This window comes from Dioscorea cayenensis, chromosome 14 (genome assembly GCF_009730915.1).
Source record: "Dioscorea cayenensis subsp. rotundata cultivar TDr96_F1 chromosome 14, TDr96_F1_v2_PseudoChromosome.rev07_lg8_w22 25.fasta, whole genome shotgun sequence".
Lineage (NCBI taxonomy): Eukaryota > Viridiplantae > Streptophyta > Magnoliopsida > Dioscoreales > Dioscoreaceae > Dioscorea > Dioscorea cayenensis.
Window position 1 is genome coordinate 12200120 of NC_052484.1, and position 16483 is coordinate 12216602.

The window sequence follows — 16483 nt, forward strand, 5'->3', positions numbered from 1 at the left end:
GCATATATTCTTCTTTAAATGCACACGGGCATGTGCAAAGACGCATGCAAGGATTACACAATAATGGATCTTTTTTTTAAAAAGAAACATAGTACCTCTTTTTTTTTTTTTTGCTATCTGAACCAAATCGTTTTTTTTTGTTTTGTCTATCCAACGTTCCTCGTCTTCTTCTTCTCTCTATCTTCTTCTCTTCTTCTCTTCCCGTCTCTTTTTTTCTCCTTCTCTGTCTCTCCTTCTTCAATCTCTCCCCTTGTCCCTTTTTTTTTGTCCCAAAAATTCTCAACACGAATCTCCAACTCCGGGAGAGATTTTTTTTTTAAAAAATTTGAATTTAAAATTTCCATCACTATCCATAATCTCCTCTTTTTTTATATTTATTATTATTATTTTATTTTTTATTTTTTGAATTTCCCTCCCTTTTTATTACTATTCATATATATATATATATATATATTTGAAATTTCAAACGAATATATATATATATATATCTTCAAATATATAAATATATATATATATATATTCTCTTTCCTCTTCTTTTTTCTTTATATTATTGTTATTTTTCATTTACACCCCCATTTTTATTTGGAATAGGATAATGCTCCTTATCTCCTTTTTTTTTCTCCTATTTGAAGTAGGAGAATATGATTCATCATTATGATTTTTATTTATCTCCTTTTTTTTGTTTGATATTAATTCAAAACACAATGCTAATTTCCTAATGGGATTAGAAATAAAAATTTTCTATATAAACAATGACAAATAGATGAGTTCATCATTATTATTTAATATTTTTTTTATTTTATTTACCATGTCCATGTACATATGCCCGCGTTTGGTCATCTAGCGGTGCGTCATAGTATAGGTAAACATGATCTATTTTATGGATGTGGTTTCTATCCATAGCATTATTTTGAGATGATGCTTGCTATCTTAATAATAAAATGCAATGTATATATATATTTTTTTTTTAAATAAAAGGGTTTTAAAAAGACTAGAGATGATCCAATGAACACGGTTCCGTGCTAGTTATGAAAAACAGAGTGCTAGTTATGATAAAACGGAGATGTGGCTCGTCTATGCTAGTTATGATCAAACCGAGATGTGGCTCGTTCTCACTGGTTGTATTATCTTAATTTATAACTTCTACAATAAAGAACAGTAATCTTTTAAAATAATTACCAATCAATCCATATATTATATAATTAATAAATAATAAAATTTATAAACCATAGCTAAAAATGAATCACGTTTTGGTTCCTGAGTCCAGTGGATTATTTACTAGTAAAATTTGAAAAATAAATAACAATTTTTTTTTAAAAAATCTACAAATAAGTCACTTTAATAATTATAAAAGAAAAAATGGATCAAAACGCAAAAAAAATCAGTATTTTGTTTTAAAAATTATCAGGCCTACAGCCCAGCGCATGAAGGATGACTGGGCTTTGGCAAATAAAATGGCTTTGGGTTATTTAGGTAATTGTAAATTTTATTTTAATATGGATTTTTATAAAAAAGTTTTAGTTATAATTTTTTTTTAAAATATCATGGATATATAATATTAGTAAAAATATTAATATTTAAAACAAAATACGTAATAAATGATACAATTATATGATATAAATATAATTTTAACTAAAGCTTCCAGGGAAATTATTATTTAAATAAAAACTATTTTCTATAGAAAAGGATTTGAAAATATTTTAATTTTTATATAACTTTGATTCATAACTTTCTCAGAATCTCAGGGTTTGAAAATATTATAAATTTTCTCAGGGTGCTAAAAAAGAAAATATATATATATATATATATATATATCCGAAATTCCTAATAACTCCTTCCCTCAATCCCTCCGCGGTCATCATTGTCAATCTTCTCTCTCTCTCTCGCCCGACGGCCACTGCCGCCTCTTCTTTCTCTTTCGCTTGCCGTCGACGCTGTTGCCTCTTTTTATCTCGCTCACTGTTGCATCCTATCCTTGGTTACGTCACCACCATCTCATCTCCTGTCCGTCTCTCTCGCTCACTGTTGCCTCTGATTTTGTTTATTTGTTTGTTCACTTGTTTGTGTGAATTCTTGTGTTTGTTTTGCTTCAGATTTTGATTTTTTTTTACTGAACTAGGAGAGGAAATTGATTGTAGATTGTAGAAAGTAGAACTCTTCTCATCTATATATATGTGACTGCTGATTGACCTGGTAATTAACTCAGATGTGATTCTTTGCAATCTTATTATAATATGTAAATTAGTCTGAGAATTATGTTTATTTGCATCAATACTTGATGATCAGTTGATTTACTAAATTTTGTTTCTTGAATTCAAGAACTCTGAGTAGCTTCCTAATAATTCATTCTTGAAGTTAAAATTATTGGTTTGAATTCTTTGCAATCTTATAGTTTTGACCATTATGATCATCCGCATCAATAGGATGATTAAATATTTTACTAATCTTGTTTCTTTAATTTGTGAGCACTAAGTTGTTCAACATCATTCATTGTGACTATTAATATTTTAATCCATATCAGCAGAATTTAAGGGAGAAGCTGACCGCGGTTTGGTGAGGGACTTAAATTGCCCAATTGAAAAATTGGGAGATAAAATTGATAACTTTCTTTTGTAACAAAGGGACCAATAGGTCAGAGTGGTTTGTTAGTGGACTATTTCGGAAATTTTGCCATATTTATTTATATAAAAGTTATAAAACTCGGCGATGAGTCCTGTGTTCGAATCCTCTTTGTGGGTTTTTGGGGAATAATTCTTGGTTTTTCTTTATACCTTTAATGGAAGAATTTCGAGATCAAACGGGTAGCGATTGCCATGGCGATGCGAAGCTGGGAAAGCAGAGCTCGCCCAGCATTGCGCCCTTCGACCACTCCGTTGACGACTTCTTTGCCACAATGGATTCCATCTCCGCTCTTTTTGGTGACACACCCAGTGAGGTCTTCCTGCTATCTCAGATCGAACGATTTTCCTCCATGATCATGTTTTTGAAGTGAGCTCCTTCTTTCTAACCTTAATTTTTCTTTTAATTTTTTTGGTTAGATTATGCTATTGAAGTAGATGTACTGTTATGGCACTTGTAGAGAATGGCAGCAGTTCTATAATGAACCAAAAGTTCTAAATTTTTCTTATGAAAGTGAGTCTGGTCAAGTGAATGATTTCAGTGAGGGGGTAACATTGCCACAATTTTCTTCAGCTTCAGTTTCAGTACCTGAGGTTAGTTTAGTTAAGTGTGATTTCGTGTGTGCTTTCACGTGTGCTTTGTGTTTTATGGAGTTTATTTTGGAGTTTGCAATTGGTAAGTTGATGGTGGTTAATGTGTGCTTTTTTTGTACTGCTTACATAGATGGAATCTTTACCTGAAAATGTGAGATCTTCTAGCAGGTATGTTGTTCTGTACAAGATTTCGCTTCTTTTTTTAGAGTTAAATGGTTTATTGCTTTACTTCTTGTTCTTGATACAGATTTTCCAACTATTGTTTTTGCGATTCTGATGTTGTCTTTTGTGTCAGCTTTAAGTGGGTAAATGCATATGTTAAGAAGATTTTTTTTTTTTAGGAGTGATTTTGTATTACATGTTGGTGGATCTATTTGGGCATTGGACTGGTGCCCTAGGACAGATGAGAAAACTGAGAGCCAAGTCAATTGCGAGGTAGCTTTAATGTTCACTCCAAAAACCGTGCTTTTATTGGCCCAGGCTCCAAGCATGTATTTCCTTTTCACTTGTGTTTTGTCGTATATCTTTCCATGTTTGGTTTAGCTAAGATGGTGTTTTCTTTACAAGAACTTGACCAATAATTGCGTAATAGGAAATTCTGAGGACATCAAACACTCTTCGGATAATTTCTATAAAACTTTTAGGCCAATTTGATGATCTATAACATGGTTGACGTAACTGTGGCATTTTCATTTTGATTCAATAGGTCCTTTTTGCTCTTAATTCACTATGTGCACCATGATTGCACTAATATGAAATTCTACCAATCATAACAGAAAAAAATATAAATGCAAATCTAGTTTCCATTCCATGCAATTGCTGTAAGGTTTTACAATTCGAAGAAATTAAGAGACACCATGCATTTCATGGCCATCTAGCCTATCATTTCTTTGGTACTCATATTTGCATATAAATTGTGGTACCTTTGTTTCACATTTGTAGTTTCGCTAATTTGTGGTTCTACATCTAAATTATTTTTCATGGCAAGTTGTGAAAATTAAGCACATCGGCTGCATTGTACCTGATGTGTTCATATCCTTCAGGTCCATTTGTATGCCTCTTACATGCAATCATTTGGATCTTGTCTTCATCTATTGGGTGAACATTCATTTATTACAGTGTAAGAAAACAAATGGCATCATCTGTTTAAATATAAAAGTAATTTTTTGTCACATTCCATTTGTTTATGCTTGAGTTAATATGGTTTGGTCTGCAACATGTGTGATAATTGACCATGCATATGTGTTGTGACTTTGTCTACTTGGTATACATTTGCTCCTTTATCTTTGCTCTTGTTTATAGTATCTTGCAGTTGCTGCCCATCCTCCTGGTGCTTCATATCACAAGATAGGAGTACCTTTGGTTGGAAGGGGCTTAATTCAGATTTGGTGTCTCCCAAGTTTGGACAAGAAAAAAGAACTACCTCAAGTGAAGCCTAAAGGAAGAGGGAGACCAAAAATAATACTAAAACAATCAGATACAGATTTGTCTCATGAGTTAAACCAAAATGAGTTCTCTGCTACTAGGAGGAAGAGAGGGAGACCTAGAAAGAGACATGCAGAAGATGATGCTTTATATGATTTAGATAACAAGAAAATATTACAGTCACCAAAGCCTCGAGGTAGACCTAGAAAAATAGAAAAATTGAGTACAGATGATTTGGCCAGAAGGGAGATTCTTCCTGCTAGGCCTCGAGGAAGACCGAGAAAGCACATGAATCGGGGATTAAATGGCCCAGATAGTGTCAATGGATTAATTTTAGGGAGGTCCACCAGGACACTGGAAAGTATGGATGACAAAGAAGCACTTCCATCCACTGATCATGTGAGTTTAAGCATAATGCATTGTGTGCCAGTTGTAAATGTTGATGCTGGAGATGTGGTAGAAGTACCTGTCTCAGGTGACATGAAAGAAGAACCAGCTGCACCTAAGCGTACAGGAAGACCAAGAAAGAAAGCACTGCTCAGTGCTAACAAGAGCCTTGCAGCATCTGCTGTTGCAGTAGATGAATATGCAATCAATAATGATGAAATTTTAAGCGCAAATGCATACATCACACCTTTGGATGTTGATTCAGGGGAAGTTGTTTTCTCTTCACATGTTCTAGCTAATGGTAGTGTTAATTCTGAAACAAATACACCCAAGCAGAGGGGAAGACCTAGAAAGGAACCATTGTCAAGTACAAATAAGTTTCATCGAGAATCTGTTGCTGAATTACAGGTAGATGCATTTGGTAATGGTGCACTTACAAGCACAGATAACTGCATGGCTCCTTCGCAGATTGGTTTGGGGAATATTGCTTCACTGTCAGTAACTTCAGGCAATTTAGTTGTTGAGAAGGCATCATGTGTGTGCAGTGTAGATGACATTGCAGCATGTAGTGTCGAAGTAGACATGGAGGCATTTGGCAATAATCTAATTTCTAGCAGAGGTGATGGTTTGCCATATTTGAATGCTGATTTGCGGCATGTTGCTTTGCCTTTGACAACTTCAGCTGGTTCAATCATTAAAGAGAAGTTATTTGTTTCTGGGTATCATGGACAACCTAGAGAGTCAACAATTTCAAGTGCAAACAAGGGTGTTCTGACACCTGGTGTTGATGTAGAAGCTAATGCATCTGGCAGTAGTCTTACTTTGAACTCAAATAAGGGCATGACACCTTTGAATTCTCATTCTGGGAATGCTACATTGTTTCCAACATCAGGCAATACACATGCTGAAGAGCAATCATTTGTGCCAAGGCCTGGAGGAAAACCTATAGATCAATTTAATCAAAGCACAACCAAGACCGTTTCAACATCTGGTGCTGACTTCAAGCTATTCAGTAACCTAGAGCTTGTTAGTTCAAGAGAAAATTTTATTTCTGGTGATTGTCAAAGTGAAATAATTGTGTCAGACGCATGCGAAGGTGTCACAAATGGAAGGGCAAACACTATGCCTTGTTCTCATATTCCAGAAAATATTGCTTTGCCCAGGATGGTTTTCTCTCTAGCTCACAATGGAAAAGTTGCGTGGGATGTGAAATGGAGGCCTAAAACCTCCATTAAATCTGAAGGCAAACAACATATTGGCTATCTTGCTGTGTTGTTGGGCAGTGGTTCTGTTGAAGTGTATGCCCATTTTCATCTTTCCTCTACTTTCTTCCAGCATTTATATTATGTACTTGTTCACAAGATTCTTGTTAAACGTTTAATTTCATTTGTAGATGTACTAAAGGTCTAAGTAGCATCACTACCCTCTTAAATTTTGATGTATCTGGATTGTTTTTGTTTATTAAGTTTATTATACTATGCTGTTTACAAACTCTAAAGAACAGTGACGACCTGATCACTTGAAATGATAGTCAAACTGGCTATCTTAGTTTTAGCCGTGCTTATTGGGTATCAAATAGTGAACCTTCACCCATTGACAAACAGACCAAGTCTGCTAAAGTATTAAACTGTTACTGTTTGAAATTTGCAGCTTATGCTATGTGACTGTTTAGTAGAACAATCTGAATATCTATCTAATCTTGATGTCAATAGACAAGAAAGGCCCATTGATCTCTCTTTTCATCTATGATCAACTAAACCACTAGTCATAGTGGCGACATATATATTAGCTTGCATTGATGCATGGCTGATGACTGACTTTGAAGCTGTTTAAAATAATTAATATTTTACTTTTTATTTTTATTTTTATCTTTTTTTCTTATAGCTTAATTTGTCCTCTGCCTTTAAGCTTTAATTCTGTACACACTAGGTTTCATTGATGAGATGGTGATTTTTGATTGTCAGTCTTTGCAAATATATGTTTCTTGCCTGTTTATTGTCAGTATTCTTATGTATTTATCCCTTAAATATAGTGATCTCCAATGTTTATGCATTAGGGAAGTAGAGTGTTTAATGGAAACTGTAGGTAATAAGGTTACTATGAACTGCAAAATGATTGCTTGTTTTATTTTGTACCTTATTTAGATCAGTGATCTCAAAATGTAGCATTGTGTTGTCCACTTGAAATTAGCCTTTGTAATATCATATGGTGATCATTTGTGGTATCCTTTACTTGCCCCTGTTGGAATCTATGACAGTATTTTCATCTTAAATGGGTGCTCAATTTCAATGGTCATGATGTTCTTTTCTTTTTCTTCTCTCTCAACAAACTTGTTTATGTAATTGTCGGTTTATATCACATGCAGGTGGGACGTGCCGCACCCTTCCTTGGTCAGGAGGTTATACGTCTCTTCTAGAATTGAAGGTACTGATCCGCGTTTTCTTAAACTGGAGCCTGTTTTCAAATGCTCAAAGATAAAATGTGGAGATAGACAATGGTAAGATGACCTTGGTTTCCCCTTTCCAATAATTTCACTTTTTGGTTTTTCTTTTTCTCATTGGGCAAGAGGTTGGCAATTGAATCCACTCTTGCTGTGCGTCTCATTAGACGACAAAATCACTTCATTGTGTTTTGAGTTTTTGATTTTTAAGTAGGAATGGATGAAGAGAGCTTAGAGATCTTTTGTAGAATTTCCTTTTGTTGCATATTTACATCTTTTGCTTGCTGATATACCCAACTCCTTAGGATATATTATGTAGATTCTGTTTTCCGTATTTGCTCTATATTTGCACCTTTTATTTTTCCCCCTTTTCTACTTTATAGACTTGTAGTTTCATACAATGGTTCCTGTTTTGTTAATCCTTTATGTTCTCTTTTCAATATATTGCCCATGTTTCTTTAGATAATCTTTATGTTTGGTGAGAAATAACTTTGTGCCGTAGAAATGATTGCTTGGATGCTGACTCAATTTACAAGCAATCCTCTAACTTTACTGACAGTTTGACAATAATGAAGTTAAAGTAATATATACTTAAGTTGCCTGCTTATTGAAATCAAACATCTTAACATGAGTTTGGGCCCTATAATTTTAATTTTTGATTTAACATCTCAAGCTGGCCTAGATTTTAGATTTGGCGTATCCACTTAAAAACAACTATCTACTTAAAAACAACTCTTCCTCCAAGGCTTCCTCAGATGCCAGAAACTTGAGGGCCCAAGCCCGAATTTGTTCTGGGTAGGTCTATGTCTGTCAGGCTTATTTGTGGCAGTTTTCTTTAGATGCAAACTGAACCAGAAAATCAAAGTAGATGAGAACTATAATTTCTTTGATACATCTGCAAATTGGACTAAATTCCAAAATAGAGACCTCAACTGTCATAAAGAGAATATTAGACTTAGGGCTTTTAGCATAATCCAAAAGACATTTTATCCTTCTAAATTAAACTAGGATAAACACCTACTAAGTGATAAACACATAAATATGGGTGCATAAAATAATACTACTCTAACATTGGTGAAGCACGGGCTATTGAATCTATGCTCATCTGATATCTGAAATAACTTTTGAACTCTTTATAATAAGTGATAACTATTGAACATAACATTCTTAATCCCTAAATCTAGGAAGTGTGCTTGGATCTTGGCTTCAATCTTTATTATCATAGATTAATTGTGCATCCTTTTATGTGCTAATAATACTTGAGCACCTAAACCTGGGGAGTGTGGTTGGGGGCTCTGGTAGAGCTATGTTAGAATGCCATTAAAACTTGCCTTGATGTCTGGCATCATAGTTTTGCTTAGTTTTTAAATACTTGCAACATGTAATTTCTTAGATTTCCAAATAATTATGAATTCTTAACCTTTTAAGTATTGCATTTTTCCTATAATTCTATATATCATATTGAATATTATTTCAATAGTTATATTACTAGTATCTTCCTTTCTGATTCATTGGACTCTGACCTTTTTTTTCCAGCATTCCTCTAACGCTGGAATGGTCACGCTCAGGTTCTAGTGATTTAATGTTAGCTGGATGCCACGATGGAACAGTAACGATCTGTTTAATTATGTTATTCTACTTCTATGTGTCTATTCAATTCATGCAAAGAATATGACCATTGAAGACATCTATTCATTTATATAGACTGTAAGAGTTGAAGTTTTTTTTAACGTTTCAGGTTGCTCTATGGAAGTTCTCTTCTCACTGTCCTTCTCAAGGTATGCTGTAATATTCTATTTTGGAGTATTTTTTCTGTCTAATGGATACACCTTTTTCGATAATGAACAATTTAGCTGCCATTTTTGGCTTTTTTGCATAAAGAAAACATGGTTAAATCAACTGCACGGTGGAAGTTGGGCACTGGGCTGTTGATTTTGAATGATCATCATTACTCTTCTAAATATTCTTACTCATGATTTTCATTTTACATCCCTCTACAGATACAAGGCCTCTGCTCTGTTTCACTGCTGATGCCGGTCCCATAAGATCTCTTGCTTGGGCGCCAGAAGAAAGGTGATGGTTGCTTTTTTTTTTTTTAATTATTATAATTCGGCTGTAGCCTTTATGTCTTTTTAAAATATTTTGGTCTATATAGTTCCTGTCATTGAAGGTTTGTGATTGGAATATGTTGACTTTGTAGTGCATTTGATAGGAATGATTTGAGTGTGGATGGTTGAAAGTATATTATTAGGTTTGGCTTTTGCTTTTCATCCTTGTTTGTTTGCTGATTAGAATAAAGGCTGCTTGTGTGTTCTGATGTGCTTTGACTTGATTGTTTCAATAAATGAGCTATATTTGGTAATAGCATAGGAATTTCTTCGAAATAATAAATGACTCGATAAGTTTTTCTTCATAAATTATGCTAAGAAGGCCACATAAAAGGCATTGATAGTAAGGGAATTATACCTCTAGCCATGTTGTTAGAAGACAATTAAAAAGATCTTTAATGGTCTTATTTAAAGGATATCTTTAATGATCTGTTTTGTCTCATTATCGTGTTCAATTTTGAATGTTATTATTTGCAGGTAGAATATGTAGTTCTTTCACTGCATCAGTTTTTTTTTTTTGGGACTTAGTTAGAAATGAACATTTTGTATGTTAGTTTCTTTCTTATTGATATATGGCTTATATATTGATTGATGTGCCATTCAGTGATCCTGAGAGCTTAAATCTAGTAGTAACCACTGGACCAGAAGGCCTCAAATTTTGGGATCTACGGTGCGTATATTTACTTATTTCAATTCATTTCAGTGAAGAATCCTTTTTGTCTTGTTTATATTCAATTACGTGGTATTCCTTTGTGGGGTATAGCTATAGTTTATCTGGAAATCATGAGTCCTGTGTGTATCATATGCTATTAAATGAATCCTGCTGTGGTCTGATGGCATTTTTTTTTGTCCTACGTAGCCATTTTCCTTCTTGTTGTCATTGACATTTATCCTTGATATTCAGTTTATTAGTGCAGCAGTGCTATCTTAACTTGGTTATCATTGAAATCATATTTCTGTTTCACTGTTTATTTGAATTATGCTAGACAACAGAACTGAATGTACTTTGTTGCAGTGATCCACATCGTCCTTTGTGGGAGCCTTACCCTGTGCAGAGAGCCATATTGAGTTTGGAATGGACGAAAGACCCCAGGTAACATATATTTCAACCTACTTCGTGAAAACTTTTTCGTGCTTCATTAAGAAATACCTATTTCAATGAAAAAAATGAACCACCGAAAATCAGACATTTTTTTCGAGTCTTTCATGTTACTCTGATAAGATGTTTCAAGCTGAATATTGATGTTGTTGGAGTTTAAACATGGATTTTTGGTAAGATCTTTCTTGTTAGAAGAGGATCTTTTAAGTAATCTTCACTTGAAGAGGGTGATTTTCTTTTTAAATTCTGGAAAAGGCTGCAGATATTTGTTTCATGCGCAGCAGTGTTGTTGCACCGGTGCATGGATTTTATTTCTTTCTTTCTTATGGGTTTCTGGCTGCTTTATGCTTCTGTTTTTTTTGATGTTAGCGTGGGGCTGTTAAATGCAAATTTTAATCTCTGAACACTTGTCATTAGGATTTGAAAGACTAAAGCTTGTAACTTGACCAAAGTTCTAAAATAAATCCAATATCATTGCTGAAAATCAACATAGAAGCATGATCTTCACTGTTGGGCCAATTTTTAACAACTCACAAAAATCTTCCCTGGGGTTGGTCAGGTGGCATGGGGGTACCCTAATCTACTGAGTGTTTTACCTTGGACCATACAAAATTCCATATTGAACTCTTAACATAAATAAAACTAGCCTAAGATAATATCTTTAATTGGTGAGAAATATCCTATATCCTATTTAGGCCTCTCCTTTATTGAGTCAGTCTTTTTGAATTTAAATTAATCATATTGCTCTAAGATTTAGCTATATCTTCATTATGGAAACTTTGCTTCTGGTGCACTGCATCACTTTCTAGGTGCATTATTATCTCACTCGATGATGGCACGTTGAGGACCTTCAGCTTGTGGGATTTGGCAAATGATGGTCCAGTGATTGGAAAACCTTCTGATGGCATGAAGCAGCCTGCATGGCATAGTTACTTTTGTTCACCATTTGCCCTTTGGAGCATCCAAGTGTCATGTTCAACAGGTACCTTAGTTTTGGCTTTTGGTTAGGATTTAATTATCCCATGTATATTTAGGCATTTTTATGTGTATTATATTACAACATCGGACATACAAGAGGGACATTTTATATAAACATTGAAAAAATTCTGCCCCTATCTCCACCGGGCAACAACTCTACTCTTGACCCTAAGGAATAGATTGTCCTAAAGTATCTATACCTTTGATGCTTATTCGTTTCTATATGCTGTCCTAAAGTATCTATACCTTTGATGCTTATTCGTTTCTATATGCTGTCCTAAAGTATCTATACCTTCTTGGAAAGTCAATACTTAACAAGTCAATGATGCTCATTTTGTACTTCCTTTATAGGTCTAGCTGCTTATTGCAGCGCAGAGGGTTCCACGTATTACTTTAAGGTGATTCACTGTTCTCATGTTTGCATTGAAGGGGAATATACGCCATTTAGAAAATACAGGAAACCTCTGATCTATATGTCTAAAGGACTTTTTGTGAACAGCTTACAGTTAATTCTCTGAAGGATCCTCGGAATCGTCTCCCACACATTTTATGTGGTTCACTTTTAAAAGATGGTGAAACACTTAAGATAAGCACCCCATCTCTGGTGACAAAGTGCATGAGCAACTGCACAGTGACCTCCCAAGCTCTTATTCCCTATACTGCAGGTGCAAATCAAGCTGGACCAAAAGACTCAAAATCTTCACCTCCAGGTTTGTGTCAAATCTTACGCGGGATATCCAAATCCTGACCGCCAAATTTCTCTGAGTACTTATCAACTATTGTATTGACAGATGATTGGATATTTGTTTCAGGGAATAGGATCTTCTTTTTTCCTGAGATGAAGAAGCCAAAATCAAAGCCAAAAAATGTACAGGATATATCAAAACAGTTAGTTCAGAGGAGTGAACATGGATGTAGAGAAGCAGAATCAGAGTTTTTGGATTTTCCTTCCAAAATTTTGGCTATGCACAGAGTAAGATGGAACATGAACAAAGGAAGTGAGAGATGGCTTTGCTATGGTGGAGCTGCTGGCATTGTACGCTGTCAGGAAATTTCTTGAGTAAAACCAGCAACTAACATTAATGGTATTGTAGTATGCAGCTTCCTGCTAGACGACTGACTGAATCTACCACGCAAAGTCCCTCTTTCTTCTCGTGTAAAATGTCATATTTAATGTAACAACTGGTGTATTTATAATGTTTAATGTAGTATGTTGGAGGAACAATAATAATTTTTCATGAGTTTTTCTCTTCATGAGCCCATGTACTTCTTTTTCTGTATTTTGGGGTTCTACTAATTTTTTAGGTAGTTATTACTTGGAAGAATGTTGAAGGCAATCAATTTGTAATTTAAAGAGCATGATCTCTTTTTTCTGTTAACCCTCTTTTGTGAATTGTGTAACTTTTATGGGGTTTTCCTTTTTTAAAACTGAATTAGATCAAAGGTAATTTTTTTTTTTTTGGTATTATTTTGCAGCAAAGGTTAAGGGAGAGAAAACCATTTTGTCTCAAAATATTGACCAATTTAATGGATGAGCAAGGGATAATTTTCCACTTTTGAAATAAGAGACGTTATTTTCAAGAGTAATTAAACCCATCTTTTGAGCAGTATTAGCTTATACAAATTTGAGGAATAAAGTTTTTCATTCTTTTAATATTTCATATTTTAATAATAATTTTTCTAGCTGCATAGATTTTGTCATACATAGAATTCTAACTAGAATTCGATATTAACATCATCTTTAATAATAATGATATTAATAAGGAAAACAATAATCACAGCAAGAATAGTAGTATTAATAACAATACTAGTAATAAAGAACATAATCTAAATATAATGTCCTTATTCATAAATAAGGACATTATTAATAATAATAATAATAAAAAAGAATAAAATTTTGGGAAGAGTGGTGCCCAACTCCCAATCCTCTCAGGAGACAATTACTTGTGATTTATTATTAATTATTAAAATTTAATTAGGCATAAAAAATATTGTAGTATTTGGTCTTTAGTCAACCATGGCGAATTTGTCTAAAGTGGCGTTGACTTAATAATATTGGGATTTTGCTGCTAACCAAATGTCCTTCACTCAATTAATCAATAATTAATGGCTTTGATGTTACAATTATCAAACTAAGTCCAAATAATATAACTCACAATTAACTTAAAATTTGCAATTTTCCACATATGTATATGTACATAATATATATATATATATATTTTATATTCTCAATTTTATTTTTGATGAATTAAAAGTTTAATCGGAGAGGTTTTGGGATGAGGTTAATAAAACACAAGTATAGCTACATGTTTTATTATTAAATGCGAATTGTTTCAATAACTATAAATAAAAAATTCATTTCAAAAACATAATTGTGGGCTCATTTTTTTTTACCCGTCTTTTAATTAGGATTGACCGGTTAAAAATCATGGATCACAAATCAAATTTTAATCATTTTTATATTTCAGATGATTGCAGGTTCATAACTTCTATTAGGGACAAGCCCCTAATATTAATTACCCCAGATAATGTTGTGGGAACCTCCGATTAAGAAACAAGTGTGAATGGAAAAATGACTGAGCAAACATAAAATTAATTTTTTTTTTATTAATTTCAAAGAGCATATTAGTATATAATTATGAGCGATACAAAAGTATTAAGAGAACTATTTTTTATCATTCTCTTCAAACTCTTTTTCCTGCATGACTTGGTTGACGCTCTTGACTCCTTTTCTAAAATCATATTAGAAGACCCTTTAACTCGGTGACTATAGCCTTCTTCGATTTTTTTTAATGTATGTGTTGTATCTTGACACATCGCATAACTCTCAAGCTGTGGAAAACTCTGCATTTATGAGTTGCCTACTTGGTCATCTTTGTTTCTTTCATCGCTGAAGACTTTGGTGCTTTGTGCTTGTGAAATCTCCAGTTCTCTGATTTGTGAAACTTCATGGATCTTTGACTTCTTTGTGTCTTAAGACTTCAAAGTTGCATTCATCATTTATATGAGATATTTAGGTCTTGACTCTTCAATGCTTTTGAGCCTTGACCATCAAATCTTCAAGTCATGGCCTTCAACATGATTTGGGTCATTAACTTGACAATGGTGACTTGCTTTTAAAATGGATCTCAAGCTATAATAATTATGAACTTGATTTCCATTAACTAAGTCATTAATTGAGTTCTCCAATTCATCTTTGAGAATGAGACCTCACAACGGGTTTCAAGAGCATTTTTGTTAACACTTTTTTCATTTTGACTCCAATGAGTATCAAGAGACCTGAAAATGAGCTCAAAGAGAAATTTTCATAATTTTTTTATTTACTTTTCCTTTCACTCCAATAAGTGTCAAAAGACCTTAAAGTGAGTGAAGAGATTTTTTATAAAAAATTTTATTTACTCTTCTCCTTACTTTAATTGAGTGTCAAACGACCTCAATTCAAAAAGATATTTTTTATAATTTTTTTTTGTTTACATTTTCTTTTATTCCAATGAGTGTCAAAAGACTTCAAAGTGAGTTTCAAAGAATTTTATAACTTTTGTCTCTACCCCCAAGAGTGTCAAGACCTCAAGATAGGTTTTGGATAAATTTTATTAAAATTTATTAAATTTTCTCTCTACCCCAAGAATGTAAAGACCTCTGATGGTTCCGGTGGGGATGTGATGTGGTTAAGTCACTCAAAAACTCATTAAAGGTTTGAACACACACACACACAATCAAGCATCAAGAGAAAGGAGACAAGCAAATTGGTAACCCAGTTCGGCACAACCTTGCCTACATCTGGGGGGCCAAGCCCGGAGAAATAATCCACTAAAAGCGGTATAGAAACAAGGAGTACAACACTTTCTCACTCTCTCTACACAAAGAATATCCTCTCTAGATTGCCCGATGGCCACTCACTAAACTCTCATCGAAGAGTCTCTCACTTGTTGGCTCGTCCTAAATCTTCAAGCAGGATCTCTTATATAGACGCACCGACCTCTAATAAAGTTACATCTTTTAGAATTCTCTGCGGTTTTCTAACTTGGACACCTTCCAAAGTTAAATGTTGCAACACCCAGTTGCAACATGGCCCATCTTACTAAACATGAATGAGTTCTAGCCAGATGCACCCGAATCTGCGACCTTCAACCTCCAGGTTCCTTCAGTCTGCCTCGTAGCAGTTGACTCGACCTGAGCTTCTCTTGCCTGCAGCTGTTTCCTTCCTCACATCACTTCAGAAGGTCTCCCTCTCCAAAGGGATGTGCCCACCAAGGCACACGCAACCATCTCACCAAAATGGTCACCGAAGATCTCCCGATCATCTTTCCAAACTTGGCCCAAGTTTGGTCTTCCCAAATGATCTTTGTTTGACTCATGAAAATATTGTTACTAAACTTGATCTCATCTTCATCCAAGTTTAGCCTTCAATATCTTCAAGCATGATCTTCAATCATCCATGCTTGGATCTTTAAATCTCTAATCATATCTCATGCAATCTTCAATCAATCTCCACACATGATAAGTCTCCATGAATAGTTCAGCCCATAGATAACTTTTGGATATTTTTTCAATTAGTGATGCTAAATATGGTCTTGATAATCTCCTTGGCTTGTCCTTACCTTATTTAGTTTGTGTCTTTAAATACCATCACACCAAACTAAATCTTGTGTCTTCTAATAACTTCATACCAAGTTAAACTTTGTGTCTTCAAATAGCTTCAACAATCTTCATGATCTTGAATTCTTACCAATGATAGAATATTCTTCTCTCCTCAAATAGATCTTTCTAAAAAGGAGTTCTATCAAAGATATGAATTATCACCCTGGATCTTACCAAGGATAGATAATTATAC

At 34.0% G+C, this 16483-nt stretch overlaps 1 protein-coding gene across 3 annotated transcripts; it reads left to right on the forward strand.

Annotated features, from left to right (window-relative positions):
* Positions 1–1844: 1844 nt before the first annotated feature.
* On the forward strand, positions 1845–12909 carry LOC120275105. Of its 3 annotated transcripts, none has more exons than XM_039281601.1 (16): positions 1845–2004; positions 2522–2988; positions 3080–3212; positions 3343–3380; positions 3554–3647; positions 4515–6322; positions 7390–7521; positions 9001–9073; positions 9203–9242; positions 9465–9537; positions 10177–10242; positions 10588–10665; positions 11481–11653; positions 12001–12047; positions 12149–12359; positions 12462–12909. In XM_039281601.1, exons 2-16 carry the CDS (start codon positions 2777–2779, stop codon positions 12707–12709), a joined length of 3426 nt encoding a protein of 1141 aa, XP_039137535.1. In that variant the 5' UTR covers positions 1845–2004; positions 2522–2776; the 3' UTR covers positions 12710–12909. The 3 variants fall into 3 exon arrangements, with proteins under 3 accessions (XP_039137535.1, XP_039137534.1, XP_039137536.1); XM_039281600.1 differs by having other exon boundaries at positions 2525–2988; XM_039281602.1 differs by having other exon boundaries at positions 2784–2988.
* The last annotated feature ends 3574 nt before the right edge of the window (positions 12910–16483 follow it).